Source organism: Microplitis mediator, chromosome 3 (assembly GCF_029852145.1).
Source record: "Microplitis mediator isolate UGA2020A chromosome 3, iyMicMedi2.1, whole genome shotgun sequence".
NCBI lineage: Eukaryota > Metazoa > Arthropoda > Insecta > Hymenoptera > Braconidae > Microplitis > Microplitis mediator.
In genome coordinates, this window is record NC_079971.1 from 13992634 (window position 1) to 14009491 (window position 16858).

The following is a 16858-nucleotide window of genomic DNA, read 5'->3' on the forward strand; positions in this document are numbered from 1 at the left end:
ATTGAAATTAAAAGTATTTATAATTCAAAATAATAAATATTATTGTTAAAGATTTAAAACTATCTACCCTACCTACCTCATTTATAAGTTTAAGTGTCATATGTTATTTACTAACAACTTTGTAATATACTCATTTGTTAAAAACTTGAATGAAAAAAAAAAAATTAATGATAAAATTAATTTTTGGTTAATTTCAACTGGATGAAAATTTTGATAAATCGTGTTCAAAGTCCTTCCCTTTTAAATCCTAATCCAGTTGATTCTTATACCAGCTTTAACGTTTCCGTCTTGGTTCGTAAATAAAAATTTCATTGTATTAAGGGATAACGGTAGTAAAAAATCAGTTATGGAGGTCGCCATGTTTTTTTACAAATGGAATTTATATAAAAAAGTATGGTGATCTTCATGACTGATGTCCTCTTACTGTTCCCCTTGAATAGTTTACTACAATTTAATATGGCAAAAACCTTAGCCACAGCAACGCGTGGCCGGGTCTGCTAGTATATATATATATATATATATATATATATATATATATATATATATATATATATATATTTATATATATTAGGGTGATCCAAAAAATAACAAATTTATTTTTTTTTGGAAACAGGTTCAAAAGTTTCATTAAGATAAAAAAAGACGCCTGTGAAAATTAGAGCTCTTAATATTAACATTAAGAGGTTCCTCATCGCACTTTACTATTTTCCGTAAGAATAACATGGAAAAAATTTCATTACGTCTTCTGATTTTCGTAAGTAGCTAACGATGCGTCATAGGAATAATTGGCAGGCATGTTTTTGTAGGGAATTGAATGTTCTACAGAAAAAGATTCCTATCATTTTTTGAGAAATCTATTAGTTCAAAAGTTATTTGAGGTTGAAGTCGAATTCGTATTAAAATTTGAGATTTTCTTACTTTTCCGGCAAAACTATCAGACCTACCCTTGTAGGAAAAAAAATATTGACAACGGGGCCAGTCTTGGCACAATAGTGGGCTACCGAGGCTCGGCCTCCCAAGGTTGGTCCGAGATCCGACCAACGTTCAAGTGATGAGTCTTGGTTTGCCAGTCTTGGGCCAAGATTCAGCCAATACTCAAGTGACAAGCTTTGGTTTGCCAGTCTTGGGACAAGGTTCAGCCAATTCAGTAAGCGAGTTAGAGGGGGAGATTATCGTGAAACAGTTGTGTGACTACCGGCGAGTAAGAAAGTTGAGACTTAGCGTCGCTCGTGAACGAGTCGACCCGGTAGTCGAGTTTGGAGTCTTGGAGTAAGCGGTAGTGAGTCGGAGAATCGCCATGGTGGACCTCGACCGCAACCGTGGACTGCTGTCGTTTTGGAGCTTGTGGCTCTGTATATGGTGCTGTTGGAGCCGTCTGTCGTATCCATTAACTGTCAAAAATTACCGCATTATTTATTTATATTGTAGTTTATCTAGTAGAGTATGAAGTTTGTGATTCGTCGTCGTCGAGAGGTTCCCGATATTGTATCCAGGTATTTATTCTCGTGATGAACCGAGAGTACTGGACCGCGGGTCTTTTTGGCCCTCCGCGTTACTCTCGCGTTATCTTTATTGTATTTTCTTTAGTTTTGTTTTGCTATTTTATGTCTTTTCTATTTTTTAAATAATCGGCTTCTTTCGCATGAAAAGAACCGCGACCCTCTCTCCACAACCTAGCATACTGAGCGCACCAGGACATGCCGCTACCACCGGTCATGTCTCTCATCTCCAAAGGGTATAGTTTTAGGTTTTAATTTACGTGTACGTTTAGACCGGTTGCCGATACCGGGGAAATAAAAGTCGGCTGGCGCCCGTCAGGATCTGGAGGAGATGAGAGGGGTGATTAGTGGGCGAAGTGTAACGTAGCCCAATTTCGTGTAATTTGAGGTTTGAGTTTTGAGTAAATTTATTGAGTAAATTTATTGAGTAAGAATTTTGAGTAATTATTGGGTTTAATTGAGTATAAGAAAATATTACGTTACAATATATATATATATATATATATATATATATATATATATATATATATATATATATATATATATATATATATATATATATATATATATATATATATATATATATATATATATATATATATTGAATATTAAATAATAATGAAAATGAATATTAAATAATAATAGATATAATTATTTATTTATTTATTTATTTATTTATTTACAGTGCTTTTATAAGTTACAATTAAAAAACTTTGATACACTGTCAGAGAACGATTCGGTTTAAGAAAACTGCAGACTCTGAAAACAATGTATAGTTGATCCTAATTTAAAATACAATTATATATGATTAAGAAACAAAATTTTGGCTAAGCAGTACTGATTTAAATTCAAAATTAAAATTAAAACAGAATTAAAGTTAAAATCAAAACACACATGGCTTCCCAGGAAATGGTATTGATAATGATTAGTGATCCTCCTTTATAATGTTGATGCGATCCGGGACGAAGTTGAAGACCCTCTGTGTACTCCTTATTGATTGGTCATCCAAAAGCAATAGTAGATTAAGTCTATTGCTGTTATCACCGTGTGGCTTCAGTATGTCTAAGCGAGGCTGCGTAAATCTTGGACATTCGAGTAAAATATGTTCTATTGTTTCCTCCGCTATGTTGTGGCAGAAGCGACTTTGGTCTCTGGGTTTCAGATGCCAAGGAGTGCCATTAATGAGAATACTGCACGAAAAAAGATTTGCTAGTCTCATCTGTATTTTTACTGTCAACAGCTTGTGTGGGCAGTTACTCAGGTATCCCGGAGTTAAGTCAAAAATGGATCTGGGTAGAGCAAACTGGAGAGATTTAGTTTTTGCATACCTAGCTAAATCCTCAAGTTTCAAAAAAGTACGGTATTTTTTCAGTATCCTGTACTTATTTTTCTTCCAGTATTGCACCGATAGGTTCTCAAAAATATCCTCTTCATTTATTTTACTCAACATCACTTTGAGTTGCTTAATTCAGTTTAGATTCTCCACTTTTGGGTCAAGGTCACGGAGACGCAGAAAACAAGCTTTTGGTAGACGGGTGCTTGGCATCTCCAGAATTTTTATTACCCAGTTATAGGCAAGATTTAAAATATCTAGACAAATGTGGTCCAGATTCAGCTCTAGTCTGAGAGCACAGTGCGGCGTACAGCTTGGCAAGCGAAATAGTCTTTTGAAAAAGTATAAGTGAGCAGCTTCCAACTTCTCGTAACATTCAGCTTTAAGACCCCAGATATGCGCTAGATATAAAAAAGTAGATTTGCAGATACTATTGTAAAACTTTGTTTTACTGGACCAAGAGCTTGCTTTTAATTTAGCTAAGATGGAGAGCACGGTACCAGCTGCCTGTCTCCCTTTCTTGGCAAACTCAGATGCGGCCAGTTCTCCCCGAAGGTTGCTGCTGAAAGGAACTTCTAAGTAAACATAGGACTTGACGATCTCCAGATCAGTTCCACAATACTTGAAACCTCTATCACATTTCTTACTTCTGCCTGATGTACGACAAACCAGTACTTTTGTTTTAGACACATTCACAGTAAGTCCATTTGCTGCACAGTATTTTTCTAAAATTCGGAGTCTCTTTTTGAGGTCTAAAGCAGACCTTGCCAGTAGAGCGATGTCGTCCGCGTACAGCAGCATTAAGATTTCTCTTAAATCCCCAAGACTAAGTCCATCTAGGCCTCTTTCTTTGAAAAAATCAATGATATCACTGATATATAAAATAAATAATAATGGGCTGAGAATCTCACCTTGCAGGACCCCTTCAGTGATCTTAATAGGCTCTGAATACAGTGAATCTTTTTTAATGAGAATTACAGCTTGCTCATAGAAATTTTTGAGAATCCTAATATATTTTGTGCTAACCCCTACTTTTAAGAGCTTTGCCCAAAGTTTGCCATGCGGAACAGAGTCAAAGATTCTCTGAAAGTCGATAAATAGTACGTATACAGCTGTGTCCGGGAAGCGAAGTCGTAATTGTGAGATTAGCTGGAGTAAAAAAGCATTGTCAGTGCATCCTTTTCTCTCGCAGAACCCTGCCTGTTCCTCTGGTATTATCTTCTGCTCCTTGCCCATTTTCCTAATCTGTCGTGCAGAATTTGAGTGAACAATTTGACCACACAGTTAACTAAGGCAATCCCCCTATAGTTTGTAGGGTCGGTATTATCGCCTTGTTTGTGCAGCATGAAAGTGAAAACATTTGCCCAGTCCTCCGGAAACGATTCCGATTCGAATATTCTATTATAAAAAGATAATAAAAAATATAGCCAATTCTCAGGGAGATTTTAATAAAAGTCATTGCTAATGACATCAAAACCTGGAGCTTTACCCTGCTTGCACTTTCTGATGCTGCATAACAATTCTTCTAAAGTGAAATCAATGTCCAACGATTCATTGTACTTTGCCGGTAGATCTAAAAGACATTGTGGTTTTGGCGTAAAGATGGACGATAAATAGCTGTGCCAAGTACTCAGTGATATCTCGTTCTTTTGAGGTGAACGGCCCTTTACAGCTTTGACTGCAGACCAGAACTCTGCAGGACTCTTAGCGCTGTCAAAATTTCTCGTCAACATTTCTTGAAATTGCAGAGCTTTGTATCTAATCAAGGCAAAGTATTCTTTTTCCGAGCTATGGTAATGATCCCATAATCTGGATATTTGACCTTCCTTGTTGCAGTAGTGGAGTAGTAGTTTAGTCGCTCTCTTCTTCATTTTGCATTCTTCATCAAACCAAGATTTGGAGCAATAATTCCTGGGAGTTGGCGATACAACTTGTGGTTTATACATTCCTGAGTCCCGCGCTGCATTTACCATTGCTTCATGAAGAGCTCGATTTAGATTATTGACACTGGCAGAAGTAAAATTTTGAGCTATTAGCGTTGAGAATAACATGGAGTGCTTGAAAATGTGCGCTGATGAATTGCTCCATTTTAGCGAGAATTTAGAGTGAGCCAAGTGGTAATGATTATGAAGCGTTGTTACCGGCAGTGTAATGACTGGATATAATGATATTTCAGTTGGAAAGTGATCTGATTTAGTGAGAAAGCTGATAACTTCCATGTCCTTTACCAAGTTAATACTTAATGAGTTGACCCAAATAAGGTCCACTGTACTTCTACCTCTTGCATTTGTGAATGTGTATTCACCACCACGATCACCAGGAGTACGCCCATTCAAAACTGTAAAACCGTTACCGGTCATAAAATCAATTAATCTATAGCCTTGGTGATTATTATCTTTATCACACGTAGCCCTGACGCTGGTAAGATATGAACCATCCAGAAGTGACGGATCCTCAAGTAAGAAGCTGCCAACTCTAGCATTAAAATCACCTCCTATGATAAAAGAGTCATAATCTACTTGCATTTGAATATTATCAATAACAACTTGAAGTGAGTCTAAAATGACATCAAAATTTTTTAGGTTCGGCTTGAAGTAAATGGATTCAACTACTACGTTTGTTTCCAGGATTTTAGATTTATGAAGAATCCAGTGCTCTGTAACGTCTATAGCTTCTGGCGGTTTGGCTCCCTTGCTAAGAGTTAGCAATCCTCCACTACCACGACCAAATAGATTCTTCTTAACAGCGGAAGAGTTTGAACGATGCCAGCTATTGTATAAAGTTGGTAAAACTGCCTTCTGGGACATATCCCAGGTTTCCGAGACACATATAATTTTGCTATCGGAAATTTCCAGGTCGTATAGGTTATTAAGGCCATGTGCATTCCAAAAGGTTATCGAAAAGGATGAATTGTGCTTTAAAGTACTGTTGCAGCCGTCAGATGTATTAAAATTTCTGTTGAGATTCTCCACAATGAAAAGAGTTAAGCTTATCCACGGAGGTAGTGTTACGCTCTTGTGAGTTAGTTGTTTGCCCAGAAGTTACTTTATTATGTGCAATAGGAGTTAATGCTTGTAGGCCGAGATCATATACATATCCTACGTTGTTCACGTACAGACGCTGGAAGCCCATTTTCACTGATTTGCCTTCTTTTCTTAATTTTTTTGCCTCTAATCGCAGTTTGTGTACAATGGTACTTTCCCGGGGAGACAAGTCATCATCGAAGAAAACACGTTCTTGTAGCTTTTTCTTATTTTCCATAATTATTTTTTTAACGTTGGTATCACGGAGCTTGGCTTTAATACAAGGTTTATGATTATTTATCCAGGTAGCTTCAAGTACCGCATTATCTAAATCAAAATGTTGTTTAATGAATTTATTTGAGTTTTCTGTTGCACTCTTTGGACTATTTGGACCGGCAGCTAATCCTCTTACAATTACATTATTTTTTCTTAAGTGCTTATCCATTGCCGCTATGCTTGCTTTAATTATACGCTTTTCTAAAGCGACCAGATTTCCAGCAGTAGTAGATCCAGAACCTTCACTAACCTCAGAAGTATGGGTTTCCTCTAAGTTGGTGATCCTCTGGCTGAGACGATGTAATTCTTTCTCTAGCGCTTCATTCTCTTTCTTTAATTCGTCTGTTTTTTAATTCAGTATTTAATTGTGCCCTTTCCGTGAAGCTGCGATTTCAGCCAAAAGTTCTTTTCTCATACTGTCCCTTGATAAATTATCCTCTTTTCTCCACTGATCCAGAACCACGAGCACTTCAGTAAAAGAGTTAACCATTGGAAGCGGCATTGTTCCTTGAGATTGTGTGACCGTTTCCGTAACAGACATTGGAGAAGACTTCAATTCTAGAGCCGAGGGAGCTGATGTTGTAGGTTTCAGAATCTTGTTTGGAGGTGAAAGTGACAAATGTGCTAGGCCCTGAGGGTCTTTCCTTTCACAGCTATCCAATTCTAGACAGTAATCTATTATTGAGTTATTTGACTGAGCTCTTCGTTTTAATTGCGAATTTGCGGCTGGCGGCCGACCTCTTTTCCGAATAGGTGATGGTGTGAATTTTGCTCCTGTGAGCTTATTGACGCTGTTACGAACAATGAGGTCTGAGCGAGATACGTAATCTAAGACGGGCAGTTTCAGTTCAGGGATTTTTTGGACAATTTGAGCTTCTCCTTTATCCCCCAGTAAAACAGAGGTAGTAACCAAGTTTTCTTTTGAGCAGTTGGCAGATATTTCATCAGAGGTTTGACTTGCCGATTTATCTACGCAACTTTCCAGAAGCACATGTTCCATATCATAGGTTAGAAACCTAACCTCTAAAGGTAACTGGCCGCAGAAAATGAGAAAAAATCTGTCTATCAGTTGATCCTGCGAGCCAGCCCTAAAACTTCCCGCTGTTTTCTAGCTCTTTGAGCTCGAAAACTTTGTCGTGAATACATTTTCGAGCTCTTAGAGCTCGAAAATACTTTTGAATGCCGTTCGTTTCGAAAAAAATATTTTTATACCATATTTTCTCCAACGATATCTCTCAAACGAATCAACCGATTGAGACGGTTGAGGTGGCAATCAACGCGTTTTATCAAGTTCTAAAGCTGACCGAATTTTGAATTCGATTTATCAAGTCGTTTTTGAGATATTTCGAAAAAAATTAAAAAAAAATTTTTTATTAATTCTTTCGACAGCGGTTTCTCTTGAACGCATGAACCGATTTCGATGGTTGAGGTGGTATTCGACGCGGCTTATGAAGCTCTAGAGCCCAGTCCATTTTTGAATCAATCCATCGCGCACATTAAAAGTTATCCGAAAAAAACACTTTTGAAAAAATTTTATTTTTGAAATATCTCTGAACGAGCTCTATCGATCAAGCTCACTTTTCTTTCAGCTTCAAGATATTGACAAGCTGCGTCGAATGACACCTTAAAGTTAAAAATCGGTTCATCCATTCAAAAGATACAGGTATTTACATACGTACGTACGTACGTACATACATACACTCGGACATCATCGTGAAATTGGTGAGAATAGCTTCCTAGGACCTTAAAACGTCGACATCTGATGAAAATTCGATTTTCGTAAATCGGACCGAAACCAATAACTTCCCGAATTTTTGAAAATTTACAATTTTTTTAGCGGGAAGTTAAAAATACGCCAAATCCAGAGTTAATATGTCTCACCAAGCACTTATTGTTTGCAGAAAAGTAAAAAATAATAAATATATATCAAGCACTGTACTAATAAATTAGGCACTAATATATGTAAAAATATTAATCATAGAGCGAATATAGAACCATGCGCAAGCGTAGGCAATAGATATAATTATAAACTAATAGTAAACATAGTATATATACATATAGTATGAACAAATTCCAAATCTTTTATAATCTTTCTCTTATTTAATATTTCTATCTATCTATTATTCTTTAATATTTATTATTATTTTTATTATTTATTTAATATATTAAAAGATATATATATATATATATATATATATATATATATATATATATATATATATATATATATATATATATATATATATATATATATATTAGGGTGATTCAAAAAACAAACAAATTTTTTTTTTTCTTCCAAACAGGTTCAAAAGTTTCGTTAAGATAAAAAAAAACGCTTGTGAAAATGAGAGCTCTTATTATTAAGCTCAATATTAAGATATTGAGATTAACATTGTCCGCATTGCACTTTTCTATTTCCCATAAGAATAACATGGGAAAAATTTTTTTTATGTCTTCTGATTCTTATAAGTAGCTATCGATGCGTCATAGGAATAATTGGCAGGCATTTTTTTGTAGGGAATTGAATGCTCTACAAAAAAAGATTCTTATCATTTTTTAAGGAATCTAGTTGTTCAAAAGTTATTTGAGGTTGAAGTTGAATTCATATTGAATTTTGAGATTTTCTTACTTTTCCGGCGAAACTATCAGACCTATTACAAAATATCACAGGATCTTTTTTGTAGACAATTTTATTCCCTAGAAGTTATGCCAAATAAAGTTTTTTCGAATTCCGCATTGTTTTCTAGTTATTTTCATTTTAATGTCAAGCTCTTAAAATCGATCAGAAGACTATTTTTTTTATGAGCATGACATTAAAATGAAAATAACTAGAAAACAATGCGGAATTCGAAAAAACTTTATTTAGTATAACTTCTAGGGAATAAAATTGTCTACAGAAAAGGTCCCACGTTATTTTGTAATAGGTCTAATAGTTTCGCCGGAAAAGTAAGAAAAACTCAAAATTTAAAATGAATTCGACTTTAACCTCAAATAATATTTGAACAAATAGATTCCGCAAAAAATGATAAGAATCTTTTTTTGTAGAGCATTCAATTCCCTACAAAAATATGCCTGCCAATTATTCCTATGACGCATCGTTAGCTACTTATAACAATCAGAAGACATAAAAAAAATTTTTTCCATGTTATTCTTATGGGAAATAGAAAAGTGCAATGCGGACAATGTTAATATTAATATTAAGAGCTCTAATTTTCACAAGCGTCTTTTTTCATCTAAACGAAACTTTTGAACTTGTTTGAAAGAAAAAAAAAATTTGTTTGTTTTTTGAATCACCCTAATATATATATTGTGACCGGTTATTTAATTCGCCTGGAATCCGTCAGGCGAACTAATCCCCTCACAACTATTCGGCTTACCTGTTTCGGGTTCTGTGGTTGTTGAGCGCCAGGTGAGTTCTACTCACCGAAGTTTTCGCTGATCATTGACTCAGGGCGGTGGATCGGGGTAGGATAGGCACTTAAGGTTTCGATAAAATACGTACTCAAAATTGAACAACAATAATAATTCGTATATAAAAAAAAAAACAAATAAATCAATGGGTATTACGGTGAAAGAAGAAAAAAAAACTTTTTAGTACACCAAAAATAATAATAATGCCGTTGTCGGCGTGCCTCGATATGAATAATAACAAGGGATACACGGGATAAGATTCGCAGTACTTAAAATAATCCAGAACCGTAACTTGACGGCAAGGTGATGTCAATTTACTTGACCTCCGCCACGGTCGGTAACTTAACGGCCGTAACCGAATTACCGTCGGAATGTTATCCGTACCATAAACAAAACAAAACAAATTATTACGGTTAATAATCCGGATTTGAGAGAAATGAAAATCTAAAGAACGGACCACATAACGAGACCCGAACTCGCAGTACAAATAATATAACCCAAAAAAAACAATAATAAAATGATAACAAAAATATGTCGATCAGACGACCATCGCAACACAAAAATGTGACGAATCACCGTACAATTCTAAATTCTATGTGTACTAGTGAAGATAAATCGAATTGACAGAGCACAACAAACACCTGTTCCGGTGTAGAATGTAATTATTTCAAGTAAGAGGAGTCAATTCAAGTTATCTCTCGAAATAAATTAGTTGGACTCGCTCACCGGTCGATGGTCTCGAAGTATTGGCGATACGTCTCCACGTGGTCGATGATGCCAAAATCTCTAGCCGGGGTCGGCGTGAAAGTCTTTACAACGTAATCGGCCTGTCTGGTCACGGAACGGTGTTAATGACCTCCAATTAATTGATGTGAGGTCAATTAAATATCTCCGCACGCAAAGGATCGCAAATGCCCAAAGGATCGCAAATGCCCTCAATGCAACAAAGGGTGGGATACCGTTCAGCACTTACTGCTAAAATGCACTGAGTTCGAGCCTCAACGTGAGGTGCTCCAGAGCATAGAAGGGTGGGACGCGAAGTGGCCACAAATCGGGCGTGTTCTTGTCACCCCAAATTCCTTTAAAGTCTTTAATGGTTTCAGCAAAGATTGTCTAAACCAAAAACTCAGTAGCCAGTTCCAACACAGAGAGGAAGGAGGAAAGGAGTACTAGACCGCGGTTCAACTGGCATCCACCCAGGTGTTGTCGGAGCATCTGGGCACAGGTGCACAGAACTCACGACTTATGAGGACTCTGTGCATCTCGGGTGTTGGTCCGAAGTTAGGTGAGTGTGAGAATGTGTAAAGAATGTGCAAAGAATGTGTGAAGAATGTGTAAAGAATGTGTAAAGAATGTGTGAAGAATGGACGAATGAATGAAAACAAAACTGGGTGTCTCCTTCGGGAGGCAGGGGAAAGAGTGCCGCGTCCCCTCTTGACCAAGTGGTATGTCGACCAATACCTAATTGGGACTATGGGCGGCCCATTCCAAGCCCCACTTCGACCAGAGTCTCTTTAGTTCCTGAGATGGGAGGAGTGTTTTGGGCCAACGTGCGGTTGGACTCGTAGTGGCTGTGGTTAGATACCACACGTAATGAGGATTTTTGATTATACCTCCGGTAAATGTCCACTTTTGGCTCCGGCCGAGAGTGTCGCTTAAGTGTAGAAGAGATGGGATTACGCAACGCGAGTATGCCCAAAAGGGTGAGGTCTCGGCTTCCGGTCGGCGGAGGCGGACTTAGGTCCACGTTACGTTAATTAATTATCTCCGCACGCGTAAAATAAAACGCCGGTGTCAGTGGCGTACGAAATTTTCTTCACCTCAAGGTCTGACGACAATTATTTAATAAATTCAAGTACTTGCGTCACTCACGGACGACTAATAATAAATAATTAACAACCGGAAACTCGGCACAATTATCCTTTTTCGATATCTCAATTATTTTTAATTGAATAATCACAATAACAGAAATTCTCAATTTTTTTAACAGCAAGCGAGTGTACGTGACAACCAGGTACGATCCAGAATGGCGTCGGTCGTTCTTTTTCCCTCCTGGTAGATTGTCGTTCAGGGCTCCCCCACTTGGCGGCGCTTCGGTCGTTCCTAACGCAGAGCTCGGTTGCACATGACACGGGCAAATTGCTCCTCGAATCCCTCGATGCCAGTTCGGTTTCCAATAATAAATCAGTTACGCACGTATACTATATGTTGTATAGATCTTTGTTACGACTGTTCGTAGGCATTGGCCCGTTCGTTCGGATGTTTTAGTCGTCGTGCAGGCTAACTCGCTAGACGATGTCAACTTCAAAAATTTCCGCTGGCGGAATTTGACGCACTCCGTCCCTCGGGTATTGTCGGCCGTTGTCGTCTGGTTGGGCATGTGGGTCGTAGCAGCGAATCCTCTTAGGCTCTGGTGACCAGCAAACGAGTACTTAAATTTCTCAAATTGCTACGATACCAACTTAAGCTAACTTAATTACTAACGAACTGATTACTATTATTATTATTATCAAATATCTCGAGTCTCGGATCCTTCTCGTAACAAGCTGCCAACTCAACGAAAAAAAATTAACATACGCGTGAAAAGTTGCTCAAAAAGTTATTCAAACTCGTGATCGGCCAAGTCAATATACGGCAGCTGTCAAAAAAATATATAACCTTACATTATTTAATAAAAATCATGTACGGATCAACAACTGAATGACCACGTGTCGGCGTCGAATTAGAAGGTGAAATTTAAAATGTCACAATATATATATACGTATGAATATATTAAATAAGTAATAAATATTAAATAATTTCATTTATCTAATGAAATTTTAATATTAAAATAAAAACAGAAACAACAACAACAACAACAACAACAACAACAACAACAACAACAACAGCAAAAACAGCAAGGTAATTATTTTTGAATTATTATTATTAAGTTAGTTATTTCTCATTCACTGAGAATAAATTTAAAAAAATTTTTTTTTAGATGGAAAATGTATTAAACTATGGAGTCGTTTTCCCAATTGAATGGCTCAATTTGCCTATGGAAACAATTTCTAGAGAAATTTCTCAACAATTAGAACCATATCGTCAATTTGAACACTTCAATGATACGATTATAACGATTGGAAACACATCAACTCTATTGCAAATTAGTGATAGGAATGAGTTGGTGGTTTAGAATACCAGGAGATCATTTCCCGTCTTCATGGAGGTACCATTTTACGAAGAATTTGCTTGTAGAAATGTACCCTGACCTTAAAACCCCATGGAGAAGAGAAATCCAGCGAATGCATGTCCAAGGCGAAGAGTTACCACCGTTGCAAGCCTTGATGCTTAATAGCATCAGTAAACAAACAGAAGAAGATAATTGCTTCATAAGAGAATATACCTCTTATGATGCAATTATTCCAAGAATTCGGTTAAATGTATTTACAATGGATTATATAGTAAACAGCATATCCCGATATTTGAATATAATTCATGAACATCACCAAGGTCAGCGTTACCATCAACCCCTTATAACGATCGGAACCATCTCCGCATATACTATTATTAACAATGAAGACCGGTACTGGTGGTTTAGAATGCAAACTGATGTAACTACAGTACCGGACATTCAACGATACCATTTTACTGGATCGTTAATTCTCAGATTATGTATGAGAGGTTTACATTTGATTCATCAACAACAACGACAACAACAACAACAAGAACAACTTGAAAATAATGATGAAACACGCTCACTACCAGACACTATAATTTTACTAGAAAATGATATGTTACATAATTCAGATGGTGAGTGGAGTATGAATGAAGAAAGTATTGATGATGATGATGCTTCTCGCATGTACCCATACGCACTCCAGTTTCAATATATAAAACATTAGTCAGGGGGGTAAATTGGCACCGTGATGATGCTCAAGGCTGATAGACTGAAAAAGTATCAGCCTTGAGCGCCCTCACGGCGTCATTGTGTTTGGAAAATTTCCCGCGCAAAATTCGCGAGATGCACCATCTATCTCGAGCTCAAAATGGTTGATAAGACCTCAAAATGGCAGACAATTAGCATCAAACGGGCCGAAAATAACCTCAGGCGGTAAAAAAGACTGCCAATAACACGAATCAGATGCCAATTAGCATCCAAATGATGTCAAAAAGGTGCCAGATAAGCGAAAATGATGTCAATTAGCGTCAAAATGATGTCAAAAGGCCGCAGATAAGCACACCAACAGACGATACATTATTGCCAATCGATAACTTACCATACATCGGTACAACAGATCATGCCCATCTTGACCCAAATGCGACAGAACTCCCCCTACCTCTGTACTGGTTTGTGTTGTCATCATAGTTTAAATAATTAATATATAATTTTTTTGTTTCTTGGAGGCCTTTTTATAAACATACTCAACAAGATGACGGTATGAAAGTTTATAAAATATTTTTAGTTAATTAATTATTGAGGCCCTAGGGGTATAAATATGGTGAATCGGCCTCGGAAAGATATTCAAATGATCCTAAGAGGATATGTAGGTACTAATAAAATACTAAGATCCTGAAAGTTTCAGATGTCTAACTAAATCCGTTTCCAAGAAAATAAATATTATGTAAAAAATAGAAAAATTTTTTTTTTCAGGATTAGCTTGACCAATTTGTCTAAAAATTTAGTGTGTTTTGGGAGCTCATAATAGCTTTCAAAAAAATAATTAGCAATTTTATAGCTTCATAAGATCCTTGAAAAAAAATTGTTTTTTTCTAAATTGTTTTTTCTAACTACGATACACATTTGGCACAATTATGAAACTATTTTTTTTCAAAGCTTTATATACTCTCCTATAACAAATAATTTTTTCAGATTTTTAAAAAAGGTACGCCATCGTTAAAAAAAATAAAAACCATTTTTCAGCTCAATTACCCGATGAAAAAAGATTTTGTCTAATCATATATGATTATATATGTTCATATATATGATCATATATGATTATATATTATCATATATGAAGTTATATATAATCATGCGGGATTATATATGGGGTCACATATAATTATATATAATTGCATATGACCCCATACATAATTAGATCTGATCATACCTGGCTGTTATGACCCCATATATAATCATATATATATCATATATACAAGTCTATATATGATCAGATTTGATTATATATAAGTCTATATATAATTAGATATGATCATACCTGGCTGTTTTAACTCCATTTATAACCATATATAAGTCTATATAGGATCTAATCTGATCATATATGAGTCTATATATAATTAGATATAATCATATCTAGCTGTTATTACCCCATATATAATCATATATAAGTCTATGCATGATTAGATCTGATCAGACATGGCTAATATAAATTCATGTATAGTCGTGCATAAGTTTATATATGATTGGATCTGATCAGATATGACTGATATAAACTTATATGTAGTTATATATGTCTATGTATGATTAAATCTGATCAGTCTTTATTGATATGAAACCTATAAATATTTTATTATGTATATAGTTCCAATAAATGTATATATATACTAAATAATATAACAATTTTTTAATATCAAAGTTATTAAATTTTGATTCTGTCAACTATCAATCAAACTTAAATCTCCAATACTTAAAAAATGTTCAAAGGTTTCGCAGCAATTTAAAATTATAAAGTTTCAATTTGATTATTTGAGTTAAGTAATGCCATAAACTTTTCTTAATTAATAGTGTAGAACAGACTAGAGGATCAGACTACAATCCATCGATAACCAAAGTTAAGCAGCATCGGCATAGGACATTAATTAGACGGGTGACCTCGAAGTAAAATAGTAGATAACGGATAAAATTTTTTTTTTTTATTATTTAATTTTAACTGACATTTATATTGATGAAGACAATAAATCCTAATGTCAATAAATCCTAATTAATTTACTTAATTAATTATTTACAGATATTCTAAATGAGATTCTAGAAATGACTATATTCGTTCATGCATGGTTATATATAATCATATCAGTTCATATATAAACAGATCAAGTTATGTATGATCAGACCTGGCCAATTTTTGGATCTGATCATATATAGACAATTATGCATCATCATATATGATTAGACAAAATCTTTTTTCATCGGGTAATGCATCTATTCAAAAAATTTAGGCTATACTTCTTTAATTTAATGCATACTTAGATAGTTTGTAGCTATCAGAAATAATATTTTGTATTTAAAACAATGAAAAAATTTTTTCATCAATGTAAAAAATTAAAATAGCTAAAATTCATTAATTATTTATTAAGTTTAATAAACATTTCTAAGAACAACTTTTTGTTTCAAAGCTTGATGATTCATACGAAATGAAATTAGGTTTAAGTTAATAAACAATTAAATGAAAAGAAAAAAAAATATATAAGAGGTATAAATATAATAAATATTTCACAGAAAAAAGTTTTACTAATCTTCGTCACTGTCCTCTTCAATTACAATTGTAGTATTATCTTTGTTGAATAATTTACTCAATATTGCAGCAGGCCTTGGAATTTTTGATAAGTATCTTCCGTGCGACAAATAATAAACAATTGCTGCAACGTGGGAGCAACATCCAATAGTTCTAAGACCATTTGCACACTCACAGCTGTGTCTCACGACACTTTTGTGTCTAATACTATTTGGTTTATAGTCAATGAATCACCTATTAACTTTTCCGCCTATATGACAAGATTGAACTTGAGCTTTTAGTATGTTTGAATGGTCTTTTACATACTGAATAGTGATATTACCCGAGTCATCTATCATTTCTGACAAGTACGATATCGCTTGTTTAAATTGATAAGATCCAGTGAAAAAAATTTGAAGATCTTCTTCCGTCATCATCTGAGATATGACAATTGTCCATTTTGTCTAATAATGTGGAATCACATTCAACAGCAAAGTTTTCCATCATGTTGGTAAATTCCGAAAATATCATTTTAGTCCAATTAGAATAAACTTTTATAAGATAAAGATCTTCATCATAAAATGGGTTATTGATTAAATGATTCAGACAGCATCGATTTCCATTTGGAATGCAAACTTGTCGTTTAATGAAGGACTGCGTTCTAGCACTTTAAGGAATCACTGTCAAATTCTTATCACCAATGTAACAAACATAGCAATCTTTATGCGTAGAAACAATCCTTCTGATGGGAACTTCACTGTACTCTGTATTGTTGTCGGTACATGTGATGTTCGCTTCGAAAGATGGATCACCAGCACTTGATTGAGACAATGTCATTTGAAATAAGCTGGAATCCGTTTTTTCTAACAATTCACTGAGAGTACT

At 35.2% G+C, this 16858-nt stretch overlaps 1 protein-coding gene across 1 annotated transcript; it reads right to left on the minus strand.

Moving 5' to 3' along the window:
* Positions 1–2967: 2967 nt before the first annotated feature.
* Positions 2968–4068, minus strand: LOC130665905 (uncharacterized). The gene is made up of 2 exons (XM_057466534.1): positions 3744–4068; positions 2968–3680 (listed from the first exon to the last, which is right to left on the minus strand). The coding sequence occupies exons 1-2, from the start codon at positions 4066–4068 to the stop codon at positions 2968–2970; spliced, it is 1038 nt and encodes a 345-aa protein (XP_057322517.1).
* Between the last annotated feature and the right edge of the window lie 12790 nt (positions 4069–16858).

Excerpts from the sequence above, each read along its gene's own strand:
- LOC130665905 (XM_057466534.1), bottom strand. The coding sequence starts at position 4,068 with ATGGGCAAGGAGCAGAAGATAATACCAGAGGAACAGGCAGGGTTCTGC. Across the intron at positions 3,681-3,743 it reads CACTGAAGGGGTCCTGCAAG|AAAGAGGCCTAGATGGACTT; the intron begins GTGAGATTCTCA and ends ATTTTTTCAAAG.